This window comes from Schistocerca serialis, chromosome 4, assembly GCF_023864345.2.
Source record: "Schistocerca serialis cubense isolate TAMUIC-IGC-003099 chromosome 4, iqSchSeri2.2, whole genome shotgun sequence".
Classification (NCBI taxonomy): domain Eukaryota; kingdom Metazoa; phylum Arthropoda; class Insecta; order Orthoptera; family Acrididae; genus Schistocerca; species Schistocerca serialis.
In genome coordinates, this window is record NC_064641.1 from 587,545,905 (window position 1) to 587,563,021 (window position 17,117).

A 17,117-nucleotide genomic window follows, 5' to 3' on the forward strand; every position below is an offset into this window, starting at 1 on the left:
GCATTTCGAGAATGCGCCATCATTTACACATAAAAAAGCTCCCCCCTTACAGCCTGGCCATCTGAGGATGGTGTATCTGCAGTGACTGGAACTGCCTTGCCTAGTAAGCTGATAGTCTCGCAGAGGCCTCCTCCAACAGGCACTTTCCCCAGATCTAGTCCAAAAACAAAATGTTTGTGCCATATCCCCATACACCCCAAATCTTCCCACCAACCCCAAGAATCAGCTACAAAGAAGCACCCCCTTTGTCACCTGATACCTCCCCGGTCTGGAGCAACTGAACCAGTTACTTTGTCAGGGCTTTGACTATCTATCATCATGCCTTGACATGAGGGAAATCCTAACCAAGATTGTTCCCACCACACCTAAAGTGGTGTTCCATTGCCCAACCAACCTCCACAATATCCTTGTCCATCCCTATGCCATACCCAGTCTCAAATCCTTGCTGCAATGATCATAATCTTGTAGAAGATACAGGTGCAAGACTTGCCCAATCCACCCACCCAGCACTGCCTATCCAGTCCTGTCAAAGGCTTATCCTACACCGTCAGAGGCCGAGCCACCTGTGGAAGTAGCCTTGTCGTATAACAGCTCTGCTACAATCATTGCACAGCTTTTTGTATTGGTATGACTACCAACCAGGTGTCTTAGCGGTATGAATGGCCACTATGTAAGTATGGCCAAGCAAATCATGGATCATCCTGTGGCACAACATGCAGCTGAAAATAACATTCTTGATTCCAGTGGCCCAGGCCATCTGGATCCTCCCCTCCACCACCAGCTTTTCTGAACTGCGCAGGTGGGAATTATCCTCATAAAACATTCTCCACTCCCAGAATTATCCCAGCCTCAAAATATGGTAACCTACTGTCCTCACACACTTCATCCAACAGTTCTGCTCCATCTTACCTATCACTTCCTTCAAATTCACATCCCTTCACCCTCATTGTGTGCTGTCCTCTGCCAATGTACCCACTGTTTGTTTCCCTGTCTCTGTTCCTCTTCTTTCTCATTCCCCACCCCATACCCTCCTGGCACTTTGCCTGGCATCCACGTCCTGCTGCCATCTAGTCCGTGCACTCTCCACTCTACCCCCACCCATACCCTCCCATGTCTCCCCATTTGCCGCCCCAATCCAGATTGCTACTTTCATTCAATTTGAGGGATACTTTATGGCTGCAGTGGCTGGAGATAGTGGTCATTTGTATGTGAGGTTTGTGGGTGAGGTGTGCCTGCTTGTGGGAGTGTGTGTGTGTGTGTGTGTGTGTGTGTGTGTGTGTGTGTGTGTGTGTGTAAGAAGACTTTGGCTGAAAACTCAATGTGTAACAGTTGTTTTGTGGTGCCTGTCTTCAGCTCAAGACATTTGTCCTCACTTTACCCCAGAATATGTTGCCATAAAATACCAGTGAATAAAAATAAGGAAAGTCAACATTTTTACATTTTCATTTCCAAAATCTGATCTTATTCATGATGCAAGAGTTGCAGAGCTTAGACATTTAAGATCGCTAACATTTGACCTTCAGTTCAGGTTCTTATCAATCTAAACCTAAAAAATTGAGAATATTCTGTTTCATTTGTTGATTTAACATCATGCATTATTTCTGATTGTGTGGTGAGGCCTTGTGTAGTACTGATTTGCATGTATTGCTTTTTATTTAAATTAGTGAAGTTCATTTTCAAACAACCAGTTATTAACTTTTAAGAACACATTATTTACATTTTCACAGTTTGAAGTTACTCCATGAGGTGGCCTAGAAAAATAGAATGTCACCAGCATTCTAAATATCATAATTCCAGTGCTTTGTGATAGTTGCAAGAACAATGTGCAAATAGGAGATGGAAAGTGCAAATGGTATCAGGGTTGCCACAAGTTCTGGAAATCAGGGAATTTCAATCATGTCAGGGAAATCAGTGAAATATCAGCAGAATCTGGAAAAAAAAGCCCTGGAAAAATCTTGTCCTCGTCTTAGTAGATAAAATGGTTTGTTACTGAGATGTCATGCATGATCGCTGGCTGGGCGCAGCTGAGTACATGCGCCACATCCCTACTCCCTCATTCTTACTGCTTCTCCCATTCCTACCACTCCCCTCAGCTTGCAGTCAGCGCTGCCCCACTTCTTGCTAGTAGCATAGCAGCTGCTGATGAGAGGCAGGGAGGTGTGAGGAGTGATTTGTTTGGATCTGATCCTCAGAGATTGTTGACGCAGCAGCCGGAGACAGCAGTCATGTCCGCATGAGCTGTGTTTGAGTGATTGTGTGAATGTCTGTGTGCTCTTGTTTTCTGACAAACCTATGGCCAAAAATTTAGCTATGAGAGTGTGATTGTATTTTCGACATGCCTGTCCATGGTTCAGTGGTCATCTTTACGGTGAGTTGCTGTGTGTCCTCATTAGTATTGATTCTCAGAGTATTTGCGCAAGTTATTTGTTGCATGGATTGATCACTGTGGTCTCATTTCATCAACATGGTGTCTGTGACATGTGAATAGCTCCCCATGTAAGTGAACTTCCACGATGGGCCAAAATTGCAGGCCATTTCTGCAGGTATCTCTAATGGATCGGGCCAGCCAAACTGAAGCCAATTGTTTCCCACTAATGTGTCAGCCCTGCCCATCAGATTTTGTCTCACCAATCTGCCCGCAGGCTAGGTCTGTTTGTGTGTGGCATAATGCGGCAGATTTTCGTGGTTTATCCATGGACGCAGGACTGTTATGCTCCTCAGCAGGCCAGAGGCCAAGGGTAATGGATTTCAGGAATGGCAGCATTCTCACTGCAACTACATTGTACAGTGCAGTGTACATTTTATTTATTCTAGTACATTTTGGCTTCAAAAGTAGTTTATATATTAGAAAACAAGGACGATAAGAAAAAGAAAATTGTGGCAGCTGCTGGCAGTTTGTACACTATGTACTCATATATTTCTCGAAAGAAAAATCACACAGTACTGGTAAAATAATAGACATAATGCAGTAGGTAATAACCACAATAACGAACGTAGCATAACCAACATTTTATTGGTGGTCACCTATAGCATCGGTGTACGCAACTCTTCCCCACCTTATACACTTCTTTCAATGAGCCCACTTTTTTCTGAGGTTATTTCTGAAATCATGAAGGTATTTTGAAACTGTCTTGTGACTCCAAGGAAATGCGTGTTTTTGTCACCAGATGTGTTTCTTTTTATTGAAATAAAATAACAATAATATACCATTTGACTTCCTTTCACTATCTAAAAACAGTTGATTACAAAAACTGTTGATGTTAGTACTTAAGAGTTTTGCTAACACGGGGAGAAATACAGAAGTCCTTATACATTTTTTTCTCAACTTGCATCTTTACTTACCCTTGAGAACTTGAAATTTGTCAGGGAAAAATGCTAAAACGTCTGAAAATAAGGGAAATATCAGGGAATTTCACTTGGGGAAACCTGTGGCAACACTGAGTGTAGAACAAAGAAGAGAGCTGTGTAACAGGGTAGTTCCTTTTCCCCATTAATCTTTAGCACAGTCTTGAAGACCATAATGAAGCACATAAAGAAAATGGAAAAAGAAGATATAAAGCTCTTCTGTTTGTAGATGATGTCACTAGGCTGGAACTAAAATGGAGGTAGAGAGGAAATTTGATATGTAGAACACTACATTCAAAGAGATAGGGTTAACTGTGAGCATAAATCAGAGATTAGGATTATAAAAGAGTAGAGCACCCACTCGACGTGAGCTATTTTTCGGGGAAGAAGACGAAGAAAGCGAATAATTTTACATATTGTGGTAGTGCTGTGGCAATGTTCAGGCTCTGAGAAGGGTAACTAAAGAATCAAAATTCTTCAATGTAATAGGAATACATGTTTGGAATAAGTACATTCCTCAAAGAGCTAAAGAGATCATATTAAAAAAATTCCTTCTGCCCTTTGTGTTCTATAGTCTGTAGAGCTGTGTTGCAACTAATAGACACACAAGTCAACTACAAGCCTGTGAAATGAAATCCTTGAGGTCTGCTCTACAAAAGACAGTGAGAGACAGTATTAGAAATGACCACATAAGAGAGACTGGTAAGGGAAAATGGCCATGGAGGAATGCCAGAGTGCAGTGGGACTGAAGTGATTTGCATGGTATCACTGAACGATCACAGTGGCCCATGACAATCAATAACACGCATCCATACCACAGACATTAGCGATGTCTTGCTGAATCCATAGCAACAGGTGACAGGTGCTGAAGAAGTCATGCCCCTTCATTCAGCACAGCAACTCCTACGCATGGAGGCCAATATAGTCGAGTTTGGAAGGGCTCAGCCTCAGTTCGTGACCCATGCAGAAGCAGTCAACATCATCAAGTAAGGCTAAAGTGAGTAAAGGTGAGCAGATGACATTACAAAAACATGCAAAAGCAACATGGATATGAATAGTGAACGCTGTATCGAAAAGTTGAGAGGAGACTCATATCCAGGCAAGCAGTGTATGTGAAATTGTTGATGACACACACACACACACACACACACACACACACACACACACACACACCTGCATGCATGTGCTCATTTGTTTTTGCATATTTTCATTCAATAATGTCATATGGAATAATGTTCTGTAGTAACTCATCTGTAAGAAAAGAAAGTCTTCATTGCTCAAAAACATGCTGTCAGAATAGTATCTGATGATCACCTGTGATCATCTTGTAGGCATCTGTTTAAGGAGTTACTCATTTTGACTAGTATTTCACAGTATATTTATTCCCTTATGAAGCTTTTTGTAAGTTATACACTGCAGTTCAAAAGGAACAGTGATGTACAAATTACAATACCATAAGAAAGAATGACATCAGTGATGTCACATTGTCATCTTTAGCACAGAAAGGGGTGCACAATGCTGCAACAAAATTTTTTATCGCTTACCTGGTGATACATAGCAAAGTAAAATTTGAACATAAACTGAAAAAGTTTCTCCTTGACAACTCTTTCTATTCTGTAGAAGAATTTCTATTATTGTAACGTCTAAAAGATAATAGGAATTACTAACTCACATCTGTACCTTGTTAGTGATCAGCCTGTAAGCATATTTACAAAATAATTTGTGATGTGAATGACTCATTCCACATCAGTACAATTTGTCATGCACATGATCCGTGGAACATGAAACTCACTAACTGCGTAACCTGGGTGGAAAGGGGGCTATAATCAGCTTAGTTCGTGAATTTTTCCCATTTGGTCAATTTTAATAGAAGATGAAACAGTTTTTATTCCCTAATACAACTTGTAAGATTTCACTTTAAAACTGTATTAGGCTGCTTGTGCATTTAAATCATGCAGGAAGATCACATTACTTTTATTCTACGGGTACATTGTTTTTTTCTGTCTAATATAACTTCAGTAGGATAAAATGGCAACCAACAACATTGTGTAACCAACTAGTTTACCTGCAGACAACATAATTTTATGCGGACGTGAAGCATATCCACAATACTAAACAGCCAGATTACCTCTTTAATTTTGAAGACTTTTCTTAATTAATCAGGTAAGTTTGTGTTCCAGTGACACATTAAGTCTCAACTTTATGATAATAAATACAGGCCTAAGTAATGACTTAAAATTTATACCAAGTCTGAGATTTGGACGAGGGTCTCCTCCTCCCTAGGCGGATGCACTAACCACTGCATCACCCTGGCTATATTTGTTAAATTAAGAAGTGATATAAATTCTTACTTGATGGATATTATACTCATGGCAGAATCAGTAAGTACAACTTTTAAATTATAATTATTTGTTAGAACATCATCTACATAATACATTTTGCTTGAAAGATCTAAGTATCAAATTTTGTGATTCTCATCAAAATGTTTAAATTGCCCTCATAAAAAGAAACAGCTGTCCTCTTTCAAGTGTAAATCGTATTAAAAGTTTTCACCTTTTCGGTAACCAGTGTGGACCTGTTATGGGCTATCCGTTCAGTTGTTCCACTGGAAATGTGATGTGCAAAACACTATCTAAAGGATGAGCCAATCTTCAATCCGTAAATGGTATAAAATGTCAAGATTCAAAACAGTGGTTGAAATTAAAAATTCCTAGCTAAAATTGTAACCTCTTTTTGTTTCTTATAAACCAGGTGTTTGTAACATGACACTCAAACAGTTCTGTTATGCTTCCACAGGACACATGCATGACTCTGTCTCCTCGAGGAAACGACTTCTTTTAAATTAAATTGGCTTGCACCTCTGCATTTCCTTCCATCCCAGTTTACTTTTCCTGGATACAAGTATAATTTATGTAATTTGTTGTACTCTCATTATCACAACTGAGCAAGACAGTGCAGTTGTAAGACATTGGACTCACATTCAGCTTCGAATTCCTATCCAACCATCGAGATTTGGGTTTTCCGTGATTTCTCCGAATTGTTTAAGGTCAGTGCCAGAAGGCTCCCATGAAAAGGACACATCCAATTTCCTTCTCTGTCCTTCTTTAATCTGAGCTTTTGTTCCATGTGCAGTGACCACATTGTTGTTGAAATGTTAAGCCCTAAACTTCCTCACGTGACCTCGTAGTCAATTTTCATCATTTATGTTGTTAGCATTATTCTAAATTATTTCTGATTAATGTTAGAACAGTTCTTTCAGAAGAAAAATATTCCAGTTGTAAAATGTATTGGAAAGAAATGGTATGTATGTAGCTCATGTTCATCTACCATATTCTCTCCTTCATTAGTGCTGTTTGTGATAAATATTTATATATGCGGTCAACATAGTTTTCACTGTGAATCTTTTGTGCTGAGGCTTCAATTTATGTTTTATTTTTCTTTGTACTAGGCATGAAACAAATTCTTTACGTCCCATCTGTGATTGTGGTTTACACGTGATGGCCAGTCGAACCAGAATTGGCTGTATGAATGACAAATCTCGGCGTAGAAAGTTCATGTCCGCATTGAAATCTGCAGACATTGTCGACAAGATCTGTCTCTGCTTGAGTGATGGTTCCCTCCTGGGTCCTGTTGCAGCCAGCCTGGGAGCTAGACATGTTTATTGTGTTGAAACATACAATCTTGCACGACAGTTTCTGCATGATTATTGCATAAGCAACAATCTGGAAGATCGTGTGACCATAGTGGCATCATCAGAAGATTTGTTAAAAGTTGAAGGTCTTGCCAAGCAGGTATGTATTTCATTATGAACTGCAGATTTGTATATTTATTATTTACTATGTCTGTAGGCAGTACTTGGAAATTTCACACTCTGAAGGTAATTTATTCCGTCTACATATCACTTGATGTTTATGTCATTGTACTTGGAGAGTACTTATCCCTCTTTGTACATTCTGTAGGGGATAGACTTGTATTACCTGTCTTTGACTGTTATGGCATCCTGGCCCGGCGAGTCTGAAAGCCCGCCAGAAGGTGTGCACCTTGATGACGGCTGCCAGACAGCACTACTGTGATCTGCAAGTGTTGCTGTCCTGTTTCAGTGCTGGCTATGGAGACATGCCTGCTCTGCTGTCCTGTCAGTGCCCACTACTGCTGTTAAAAGCCAGCGTCGCAGCCACTCAGTCAATCAGTTGTGATTTCATTGCACTATTGTATTGATCTTGCTACACATTGATGTTTTGATTTGTGTTTGCTATGCCCTAGCCTTTTGGATCTTGGTCTGCTCATGAGTCTTGTTCATCCACCATCCCATCTCCATTGTATACCTTTCTCTCATTGTTGTCCACCTGTTTACTCTCTGATGGTTCACTGTTGCCAGTCGGCCAGTCTCCGGAGGCTCTTGAGTTGATTCTGGTCTTGTTCGATTCCGGTCACTATGATTGGCCATGAGATAAAAGCTTAGCAGTGTCCCACGGACACGACTTTTGGAACAGTAGCAGCAACAGCTGCACCTCCAGCAGCAGTGACTTACTCTATCATGGAATTTAGATTTTGTCAGATTATCTACAGGTTCAGGCGTCCCAATCCACATCAAGGTTTGTGGTCACTTTTCCAGACGGAGTACCACCCATCTGCAATTCCAACATTTAACAATGTCTAAGAGGAATGGGTAACATATACATATTTACAATGGCTGAACCGGCACTTGTTGATAGGGGTTCTAAATGAAGCTCTCCAGTGGTTGCTCTGCCTTTTATGGACTTTCCCAGAGACATTTTTTTTACTTAAGAAATTGGCTCCTTGAGGAGCTGTGTTTTTCTTACCACTTTTAGGAGACAAGGACAGAGTCGATGATTCTTTGATTTACTTATTATTTCAGTCGAGTAATGTATCACAGTAATATGCCAGTGCAAATATATTTAACACTGCCAATGGTGTACATAAATGCATATCCAACGTTGCCATTAGCTCTAGCTCTCTCATCATTAATGGCAAAGTTCACCAAGGGTGGAGGGACTGATGATTTTGCAGTATAGGCCTTTTCAAAACTACAATCATCATCATTTAGCAAAACTCTAAGGTGGAACTAGGATATGGAGTGGTGGTGCATGGTTGAGAGGCATTAAAAAAAAAAAATTATTTACACTTAATTCAACTGACAGTACATCCCCAAGGGTGTGCTCCCAGTTCCCATTCACAATCAGATCAATCATTTAAAGAAATACAGGATACAGTCCATCAACAATTAAAATACCAGCACAACTGAAAAAATCTCCAGTACTCCTCGCTGCTTAACCTTCAGCTTGAACAACTATATCAAGAATAATAGATTTATATCTTTAATGAATTTACTTTAAAATGAATGATAACTCTTTGAACTACCTTACAAATAAACTCAAATCATTCACTGAAAACAATCGGGTATCACGCGCTCTTGTTCCCACAGTTATCTCCAGCACAAAATACCAGAAACCCTCAAGTTGTTTTCACACTATAATAATTATTAACCACCAGAGGGAAGTATGCCAAAATTTACAATAATTAACATTAATGTTATCTGCACTGTCAACCAGTGCAATAAACAGAATGAGATTTTCACTCTGCAGCAGAATGTGCGCTGATATGAAACTTCCTGGCAGATTAAAACTGTGTGCCCGACCGAGACTCGAACTCGGGACCTTTGCCTTTCGCGGGCAAGTGCTCTACCATCTGAGCTACCGAAGCACAATTCACGCCCGGTACTCACAGCTTTACTTCTGCCAGTATCTCGTCTCCTACCTTCCAATCTTTACAGAAGCAGGAGATTGGAAGGTAGGAGACGAGATACTGGCAGAAGTAAAGCTGTGAGTACCGGGCGTGAGTTGTGCTTCGGTAGCTCAGATGGTAGAGCACTTGCCCACGAAAGGCAAAGGTCCTGAGTTCGAGTCTCGGTCGGGCAAAGTTTCAGTGCAATAAACAGTTTACAGAAATCTCCTATCTGCTGACCAATGACGAACAATACACTTTTGAATAGATCTTGTCTCTACTGCCAAGCAGGAAGTAAACACAGTTACATAAATTGTATGAGCACTGGCTCACAGCAAATTTACACAAATTCCAGGTCAATAATTGACACCACAATAACCATCTTCATAAAAAAAAATTAAAAAAAAATTGCAACTGAATAAGAAAATGGGTCCCCAAGACACACAAGAGATCTCTCATTACCCAAAGACTTCCTTATCACAAACTGAAGCTGATGGGTACCAGCTCAAAACTGTCTGTTGATAATAAGTCCAACCGGTGGGTCCAGCTATGCTGTGGCTCGATATGTGACAGATCCCTTGTGTGGCACAACTGCATACTAGTTGCCTGCTGTCTTAGAAGAGACTGCCACATCGACGGCTGTAAGCCGACCCCATAGCATTGCCAATCTTTGCAGTGGCACAGTATGTTATTCGCACAGTGTGCACAGTCCATGCTGAGAACAGCAATGGGAGTTTTGTTGAATCAAGCATGTGTTGTGAGGAGATAGTACCATCACAAAACTCAACTTACAGGGATAATATTTTCAGAATACTGAAGCACGTTGTATGAATTATATCTGCTATTAATTATAGAGCATCCGGCAGGGATGTCTTAAAAAAATTTGGCACTTAGATAACTGGTACACAAAATGTGTATCCAGTCAAGTGCTGTATCATTACTAGTTTTTTTCTTCCCCCCCCCCCCCCCCCCTCAAAAAATCGTGCCACAACATTAATGTATCTGTCGACAGTGCCCCTAAATGATAGCCAACAAAATATGTGTATTACCATATACTATAGATTAACTTCCAAAATAGGCAACATTCTTAAGAAAAGGATTAAGTAGCCTATGCACCAAGGGGACAGTAGGCAAGCTAGAATTTGGTTAACCACAAAGACTAGCAGCCCCTAATAAATTAAAATAGAGTTAATAAGATCAGCTGCAAAGAGTGTGGATCGTACTAGACAGGGAAAAACAACTAGATCAGTGTGTACTGAACAACAGAAGCTGGAATCAACAACAAAATGGATCCACCTTTTGCAGCATTGTCTGGAAACCAGACACAGTAATGCAGTAGAAATAGTAATACTCTGCTCTGGGCACAATGGGTCATGTGGTGCTGCTTGATTCCCAGTACTGCGAGTTTTTCAGGAAGGGTCTTGTGGTGCAGCTTGATTTTCAGTACTGCAAGCACGCCACAAGGCTCTTCCCGAGAAACTGCCGAGTGAACAGAGTTGTATAACTTCCACTCTTTCATACTTCCATACCTCAGTGACTGCCCAATCCACTTTTGTTAAGGTATGTCCCATTGTAAAAGGACTTTCTGGTAATTTCTATGATTGTATATGTATTATTTTGTATATGTAGTTTTAGCAGCTCATTGACCTGCTCATATTGTATAATGCACAGCTTGCTAGAGTGAGAGAGGTATGTGAGACAAACTTGGATCAGCAGGTTAATGACCCTGGGCTGGTACACCAGACATCCTGATCATGCTTTTTAGGCAGTTTTCTATGGCTAATTTAGACAGATGCTAAACTAGTTCCTAAATTTCTCCACAGAGAATGTGATACAGAAACAGTTCAAATGCAATAACACACGGAACAAAGTTGAAACAGTTCACATACAGGTGGTGTATATGACTTCCCTTACTTACGTTACCTAGACGATTGTGATCTCAGTAAGGGCATCATGGCACAAAGTTAAATAACAAAATAAAATTTGCTAAATCTTGAGGATGCAGTCCTCGGGTCAGATGGGATAAATCGTAGGGAAAAGAAGGAAGAAGTAGTATTGGCAATTAATTGATGTAATGGTTGGTTGTAAATTCATTTCTTTGTTCATGTTTGTACCAGTATGTATAGCATTAGACAGTGTTCTACTAACCTGAAAGATAAATCACAAAAATAAATAAGCTGTAAAAAAGGTGCAAAAATGTTGTTTTTCCAAGAAATAATCTTCATTAAGTGTCCACAGTGAATAATACCACGTAATTTTAGTTGGTTAGTAGAAAGCATTAAATTTTCTTGTTTTAATGCGTAGAATGAACACACCTCAATCAGTCTACTCTGATGTATAGTGTAATTTGCCAACAGCCATACCGCATTGGTAACACTTATTCTCATCCGATCACCAAAGTTAAGTGCTGTCAGTCTTGGGTAGCACTTGGATGGGTCACTGTCTGGGTGTGCTGAGTGCTGTTGCCAAGCAGGATGCACTCAGTCCTTGTGAGGCCAATTGAGGAGCTACTTGACTAAGAAGTAGCTGCACCGGTCACGAAAACTGACAATGGCCGGGAGAATGGTGCGCCTTCCCCCACCCCTCTGCCATATCTGCATCCAATCATATCTTAGGGCTGAGGATGACACAGCAGTCGGTCAGTACCATAGGGCCTAAAAGGCCTGTTTGGCCCCGTATGCACATTCAGTGACGCGTTAGGGTTAAAGATGACACGGTGGTCGGTCAGTACCACTGGGCTTACAGGGCCTCTTCAGACAGTGTTTGTTTTGTCCATATAGTGTAATGTAACAGCTCTGAATCTCATGTTAAAGTACACAGTACACAACTTTTAACGAATTACTCAATACGCAGCTTGGGTTTAGACCTCATTTCATAGCTGTTATTTAATTTTTTTATGGTAGAGTTGTAAATTATAGACCAATCAGTGTCATAAACAACATCCAAAATTTTAATAATTGGTAAATACATATTTCTGAGTTTATAATTAGATAAAACAAATGGTTAAATCTGAAGGAATACTAACTCTCTTTCTAGTGCAGTTATTTTCATACAAAATTATTGTTTTAAAGTTCCAAAGTTGAACACTAAAATAACAGGAATGTGTAATAATATATTACAAAGTACAAATTAACACACTGAACTAAAAAAATCATAATTGTTAAGTGAGGACATGTGTAAAAGTTAGTAGTTGAAATAATTATGTTATTTAGTAGAAAAATTGGGTGTTTTAGACATAATTCTTTGCCATTCATACTTTTATGAAATTTTCAATGAAAAACAATTTTTTAAGAACACAAACCATTAAACAATTGTTTTGCTATGGTAGAACATGCTCTTACACTTGAGGTTTTGTGAATTAGTAATTTTTCATTATAACTTTACAAAAATATCTGTTCTGATAATGAAAATGTAATGTAATTAGATGAATAAAAAAATCTACTCACCAAGTTTTGGCAAGAGAATGCACACGTAAAGCTATTTAAATCTGCAAGCTTCTGGAGCCACTGGATCCTCCTCCTCACAGTAGGGTTGAAGGGGGAGGAAGAGGGGTCACTCCTCTTTCTTCCCCTTCAACCCTTCTCCCAGAAGGAGGAGCCGCTGGCTCTGAGAGCTTGTGAAGTTAAATACCTTTATGTGTGTGTTCTCCTGCTGCCATTTGGTGAGTAGATTTTTCATCTATCTGGTTACATTTATATTTTCAAAAATTGATTATTTTCGTTGATGCATTCTAGTAACGAGATTGGCATAATGGATTGTTATGTTTCTATATAAGGGTGGTGCAAGACCAAATGTGGTGGTATTTTGTGTGTGAATGTGTGTGGGGCAAGGTTGGGGCTTAGATATTTTTGTTTGATATTTGAAATTATAATATCAAAGACTCAATGTGTATTTATCAGCAAAATGGAATCAGTTATCGTCAAAAATTGTGAATTTTTCTGTTGCATCATGAAAGAATAAATGAGACGAATAAGTACAAATATTGTCAGCAACATGTAGTTATCATCCAAAGCCTTCCTCAGGAAAGACAACATAGACACTTTGACAGGCAAGCACTCCTCACCCACACTAGACCAGCACTACTGGTAGCTCTGATCGTTCAGAACTGCTGGTGGTGGCGGCCGAGAGTGCGTGAGATGCGCTTGCCTGTGTAACGTGTCTATGTTTTCTTTGCTGAGGAAGGCTTTGGCTGATAACTACGTGTGTAACAGTCTTTTCACTGTGTCTGTCTTCAACTCAAGGTCGTCTTTACGATAAATAGAAATCTATCCTATTCCTAATGTTGTTATTCCAATGTAGAGTCTCCATTGTACAAAGATTGTCAGATTGTTAATTATGGTGAAGAACTTCGGATATGTTTATTTTTTTATGGAAGATATGTATTAATTGTACTTTTGTTCAAAAATATCCAATTAACATACAGCATGTGATCATATCTTGGGTTGTCGTACCAACAAAATCAGCTTCTAAATCATGACATGACCAATATTTTTGCAAAAGTTGAATAATTGTTTGTTGAAATTATCAGTGATATTAGAATAGAAAGATTACATAAATAATGGGCATACTGTAAATAAAACAAACATGCAGCTGCAAATCGGGTATAAATTGAAGGATGTGTAACATGAGATAAAAGAAGTACATGTGTTACAAATGTCCAGTTAAATTCTGCACCCTCCTGTACTAAGCTTGCATATTAAGTCACTTTAGTTTGGTCACTTAAATGAACCCTAGAAACTAAATCTTTACACCTTCAAGAAAGCAGGTGTGTGTGGTTTTTTTTGCTTTGGACATTTTCACGTCAATTATCTCAACTTCCTTTCATTCAGGCATAGTTTCATCACCTTATTAGCAGGCTTTGTGTGTCTGCTCTCTTCACTTCTGCATTCCCTCTATGCTCCATATTGTAGTGCCCATTCACAAATTCCTTAAAGCACGCATGGAAATGTCACATGTAGTCAGATTTTCCACAAAGCCACACATTAGTATAGCTTGCACAGAGATCAAGCTGTCATGACGTTAAGTGCTAAAAACAAGTCAGCAATTCCTGCTTTCTCTGTGACCGCAGGATTATACACCTTGGCAGTGAACAACATGAATGATTGGAGCAGGTGGGAAAGAAATTTCTATGAAAATAACTTCTTTTAGAGGACAAATACTCATTTCTAAATTAATTGAGTGAGTATAATTAACAATCATACTAGACCTTGTGCAACACAAATTAATAAAGCTTGACATGTTACGAAAAAAACTATTACTCTTTCTGATAGGTTATCAGCTACACTGAGATTCGATGCCCTGATATTCGAAGTTGCCAACACATCTTTTCTTCTTGGTCTCAGTAGCAAGCCTTTCTCAGCAGTATCGAGAATGTAGTTTTTAATTCCTGTTTTTTAATTTTCTCCACTATTTTATGTGATTTAGTCTCTTTTAATGTACAGCATATTTCATTTAATGCTGTATCACATTTGTTCATGTTGTGATAGATAATCTTTTTCCAATGTCAGAAAAAGGCAGCCTTATGTCATTAGTTAAAACACTCATGTGTCTTGTACACCAAGTTGCCATATTATACCTCCTTTCTTAGAATCACTTTCTCAGTCTGCTGCAGCACACAGCTGGTTGAAGTGTGCAGCTGCATGGCTTCTCACTGCTTGAAAGCACATGTCTCCATGAACTCTTCAGCTTCTGTTGACAGCATTAGCGTTAACATCGTATGTGCTGTCATGCACAGATACAAATTTGCCTCCAGTTTTGTACAGCATGCATCAGCAGATTGGGAGAAGCCAGGTGGGCAGCCCGCACAACTCTGTCAATTCTTATTATGTGCTAAAAGGAATATGTAAATAAGCACTAACCTTCTCCCCCAAATGCAGTTGATTCTGTCTCATTAGTTGATAAATAAGTTATCTTTTGTTTTACCACATGACAAAAATAAAAACTGTGCAAAGCAATTTTGTCTGTTTACTTTGTTCTTTTATTTTTGTGTTTTATATGACACAATCACATGAGCATTGTACTGTGCAATAACTGTTTTTGACCACCCAGTGGCTGTCTTCATATAGTTGATAGGTAAAAAGAAGAGATGAAGAATCATCTTAGAATTTATAAAGTCTCCCAAGTTTTATTTTTATAGTAGGTTCAAATATGGCTTGTTTAAAATCTACAGTCAAGCTCCTCACCAAGGCCTTGAGAGCCCATGGGATGTCGACCAGCTGCTTCCTCAGCCGACTACGATACAGAAGGGCATGCCACTCTCCCGGCCATTTTGCCAACTTTCCAGACCATGGAGCTACTACTTTCCATTAAAATAGCTGCTGAATTGCCATCACAGGGCTGAGTGCACCCCATACCAGCCCTCCCACCGAGGAAAAATCCTTGCAGTACTAGGAATTGAACCTGGGTTCTCCACGCGGCGGCCATCTAGGTATGCTGACCACTCAGCTACAGGGGTGGACAAACTCAATGAGCACCAAATAAATATAAATAGTTCATCATTTTTCGTTGTATGTACTGCTATTTTGCTTTTACCGGTTAAATAATACTAGCTATATTTAATTTTTTGGCATTACATTACAAGCAAACGGCTGTGGTGTTCATTCATATACAAGCATAGTCCTGTGGCACAGAAAAAAAAATATCCTTTCTTTCAAAGTTGCTCGCTGAAAAGGTGAAGAACCAATCTACTGAGTAAGTGTTTTTGCCTATTACTTTTATGAATTTATGTAATTTGAAATATGACCTTTTCTCATATTTTAGGTGACTATAGTGTTTGGTGAACCTGCCTTCTTTTCATCTATTCTCCCATGGCACAATATCTACTTTTGGTACCTGAAAAATGAATTGAATCAACTTATAGCTGACACAGCTAATATCATTCCATGCCAGGCCAGTATATGGGGAATGGCAATAGAATTTGACCACCTGTGGAAAATAAGATCACCTCTTCGTACGGTTGAAGGATTTTCAATGATTAAGTTTGATGAATTAATAGATGTAAGTGTTTCAGCCCTGTTAAGTCAATATGTTAAACAATAAAGTAAACTGTAACACAGTAGCAGTTTTATTGTACAATTTTGTTTTGTTGCAGGCTTCCAGAAACATTAGTGACAGTCAGATCGAAGCTCATCCCCTGTGGGAGTATCCTGGACGCCCTATAACTTGTCCATTCCATGTAACAAAATTTGATTTTGCACAAAAATCATTCAGCGATAATATTGAAAAATCCGGACAAATAAACTGTGAATGGTTTGTAATTTATTTACTCAACATTTGCAATTTTTCATTGTTTCTCATGAGGTGTAAAACACGTGTAATGAATATAATTAGCCTCCCCATGGTGTAATCAAACCTTGATATATCAAAGCTCTAGGGAAGGCCAAATTCATCTGATATATAAAAAGTTTTCAGTCCATGATTTTTTTTGTTACTGTACTGTGATTTCATCACATTTGTGTGTGATATAGACCTTTCTTTAGTTTTGGTAATGTAAAATCAAGGAATATTGTGAACCATATTGTTGATTTTTTCTGAAATAACAATTTATAAGCTTAAAATAAAATACCTTTGTTGCAAAAAAATTAAACTCAGTAAAAGAATATGTAGCATGTACATTTACAGAAATCATTGTGTTTAAAAGTAATCTGTAATTTTGGCTTGCTTTAAATCTTTGGTCACCTGTGAGTCAATTTCATTGTCTGGAATTGTGATTGCTGAGAATGGATTATCCTCTACCTCCTCACACTTCTCCATGTACACTCTGATGGTGCCAAGAACAGCTTTGGCCTGCCTGGACATCACTAGCAGTGCTTCTTTGACTTCCTCTTCGTCATTGTTGCCATCTTCTTTTTCGTTCGCTGTCTTTGTGGAGTCAACAGTCTTGACTTTTGTTAGTGATCCTGCTACTGCAACATCATTGTTCCCAGCCACGAAATCTTGAAAACGAATGTGAACGGTGTTGAAGTGAGTCACCACTTTCATCCATTCGGACTGACAGGGGGTGTCTCCTGTAGGTATTACATAAAATA

At 39.1% G+C, this 17,117-nt stretch overlaps 1 protein-coding gene across 2 annotated transcripts in view; it reads left to right on the forward strand.

Moving 5' to 3' along the window:
* LOC126475339 (protein arginine N-methyltransferase 7-like) overlaps positions 1-17,117 on the forward strand; it is a 138,686-nt gene that overhangs the window by 117,470 nt on the left and 4,099 nt on the right. For both annotated transcript variants that reach the window (XM_050103138.1, XM_050103139.1), the window contains 3 exons: positions 6,794-7,136; positions 15,850-16,086; positions 16,181-16,338. In XM_050103138.1, coding sequence (XP_049959095.1) covers positions 6,794-7,136; positions 15,850-16,086; positions 16,181-16,338 — 738 coding nt within the window. The remainder of the gene's footprint in view (positions 1-6,793; positions 7,137-15,849; positions 16,087-16,180; positions 16,339-17,117) is intronic.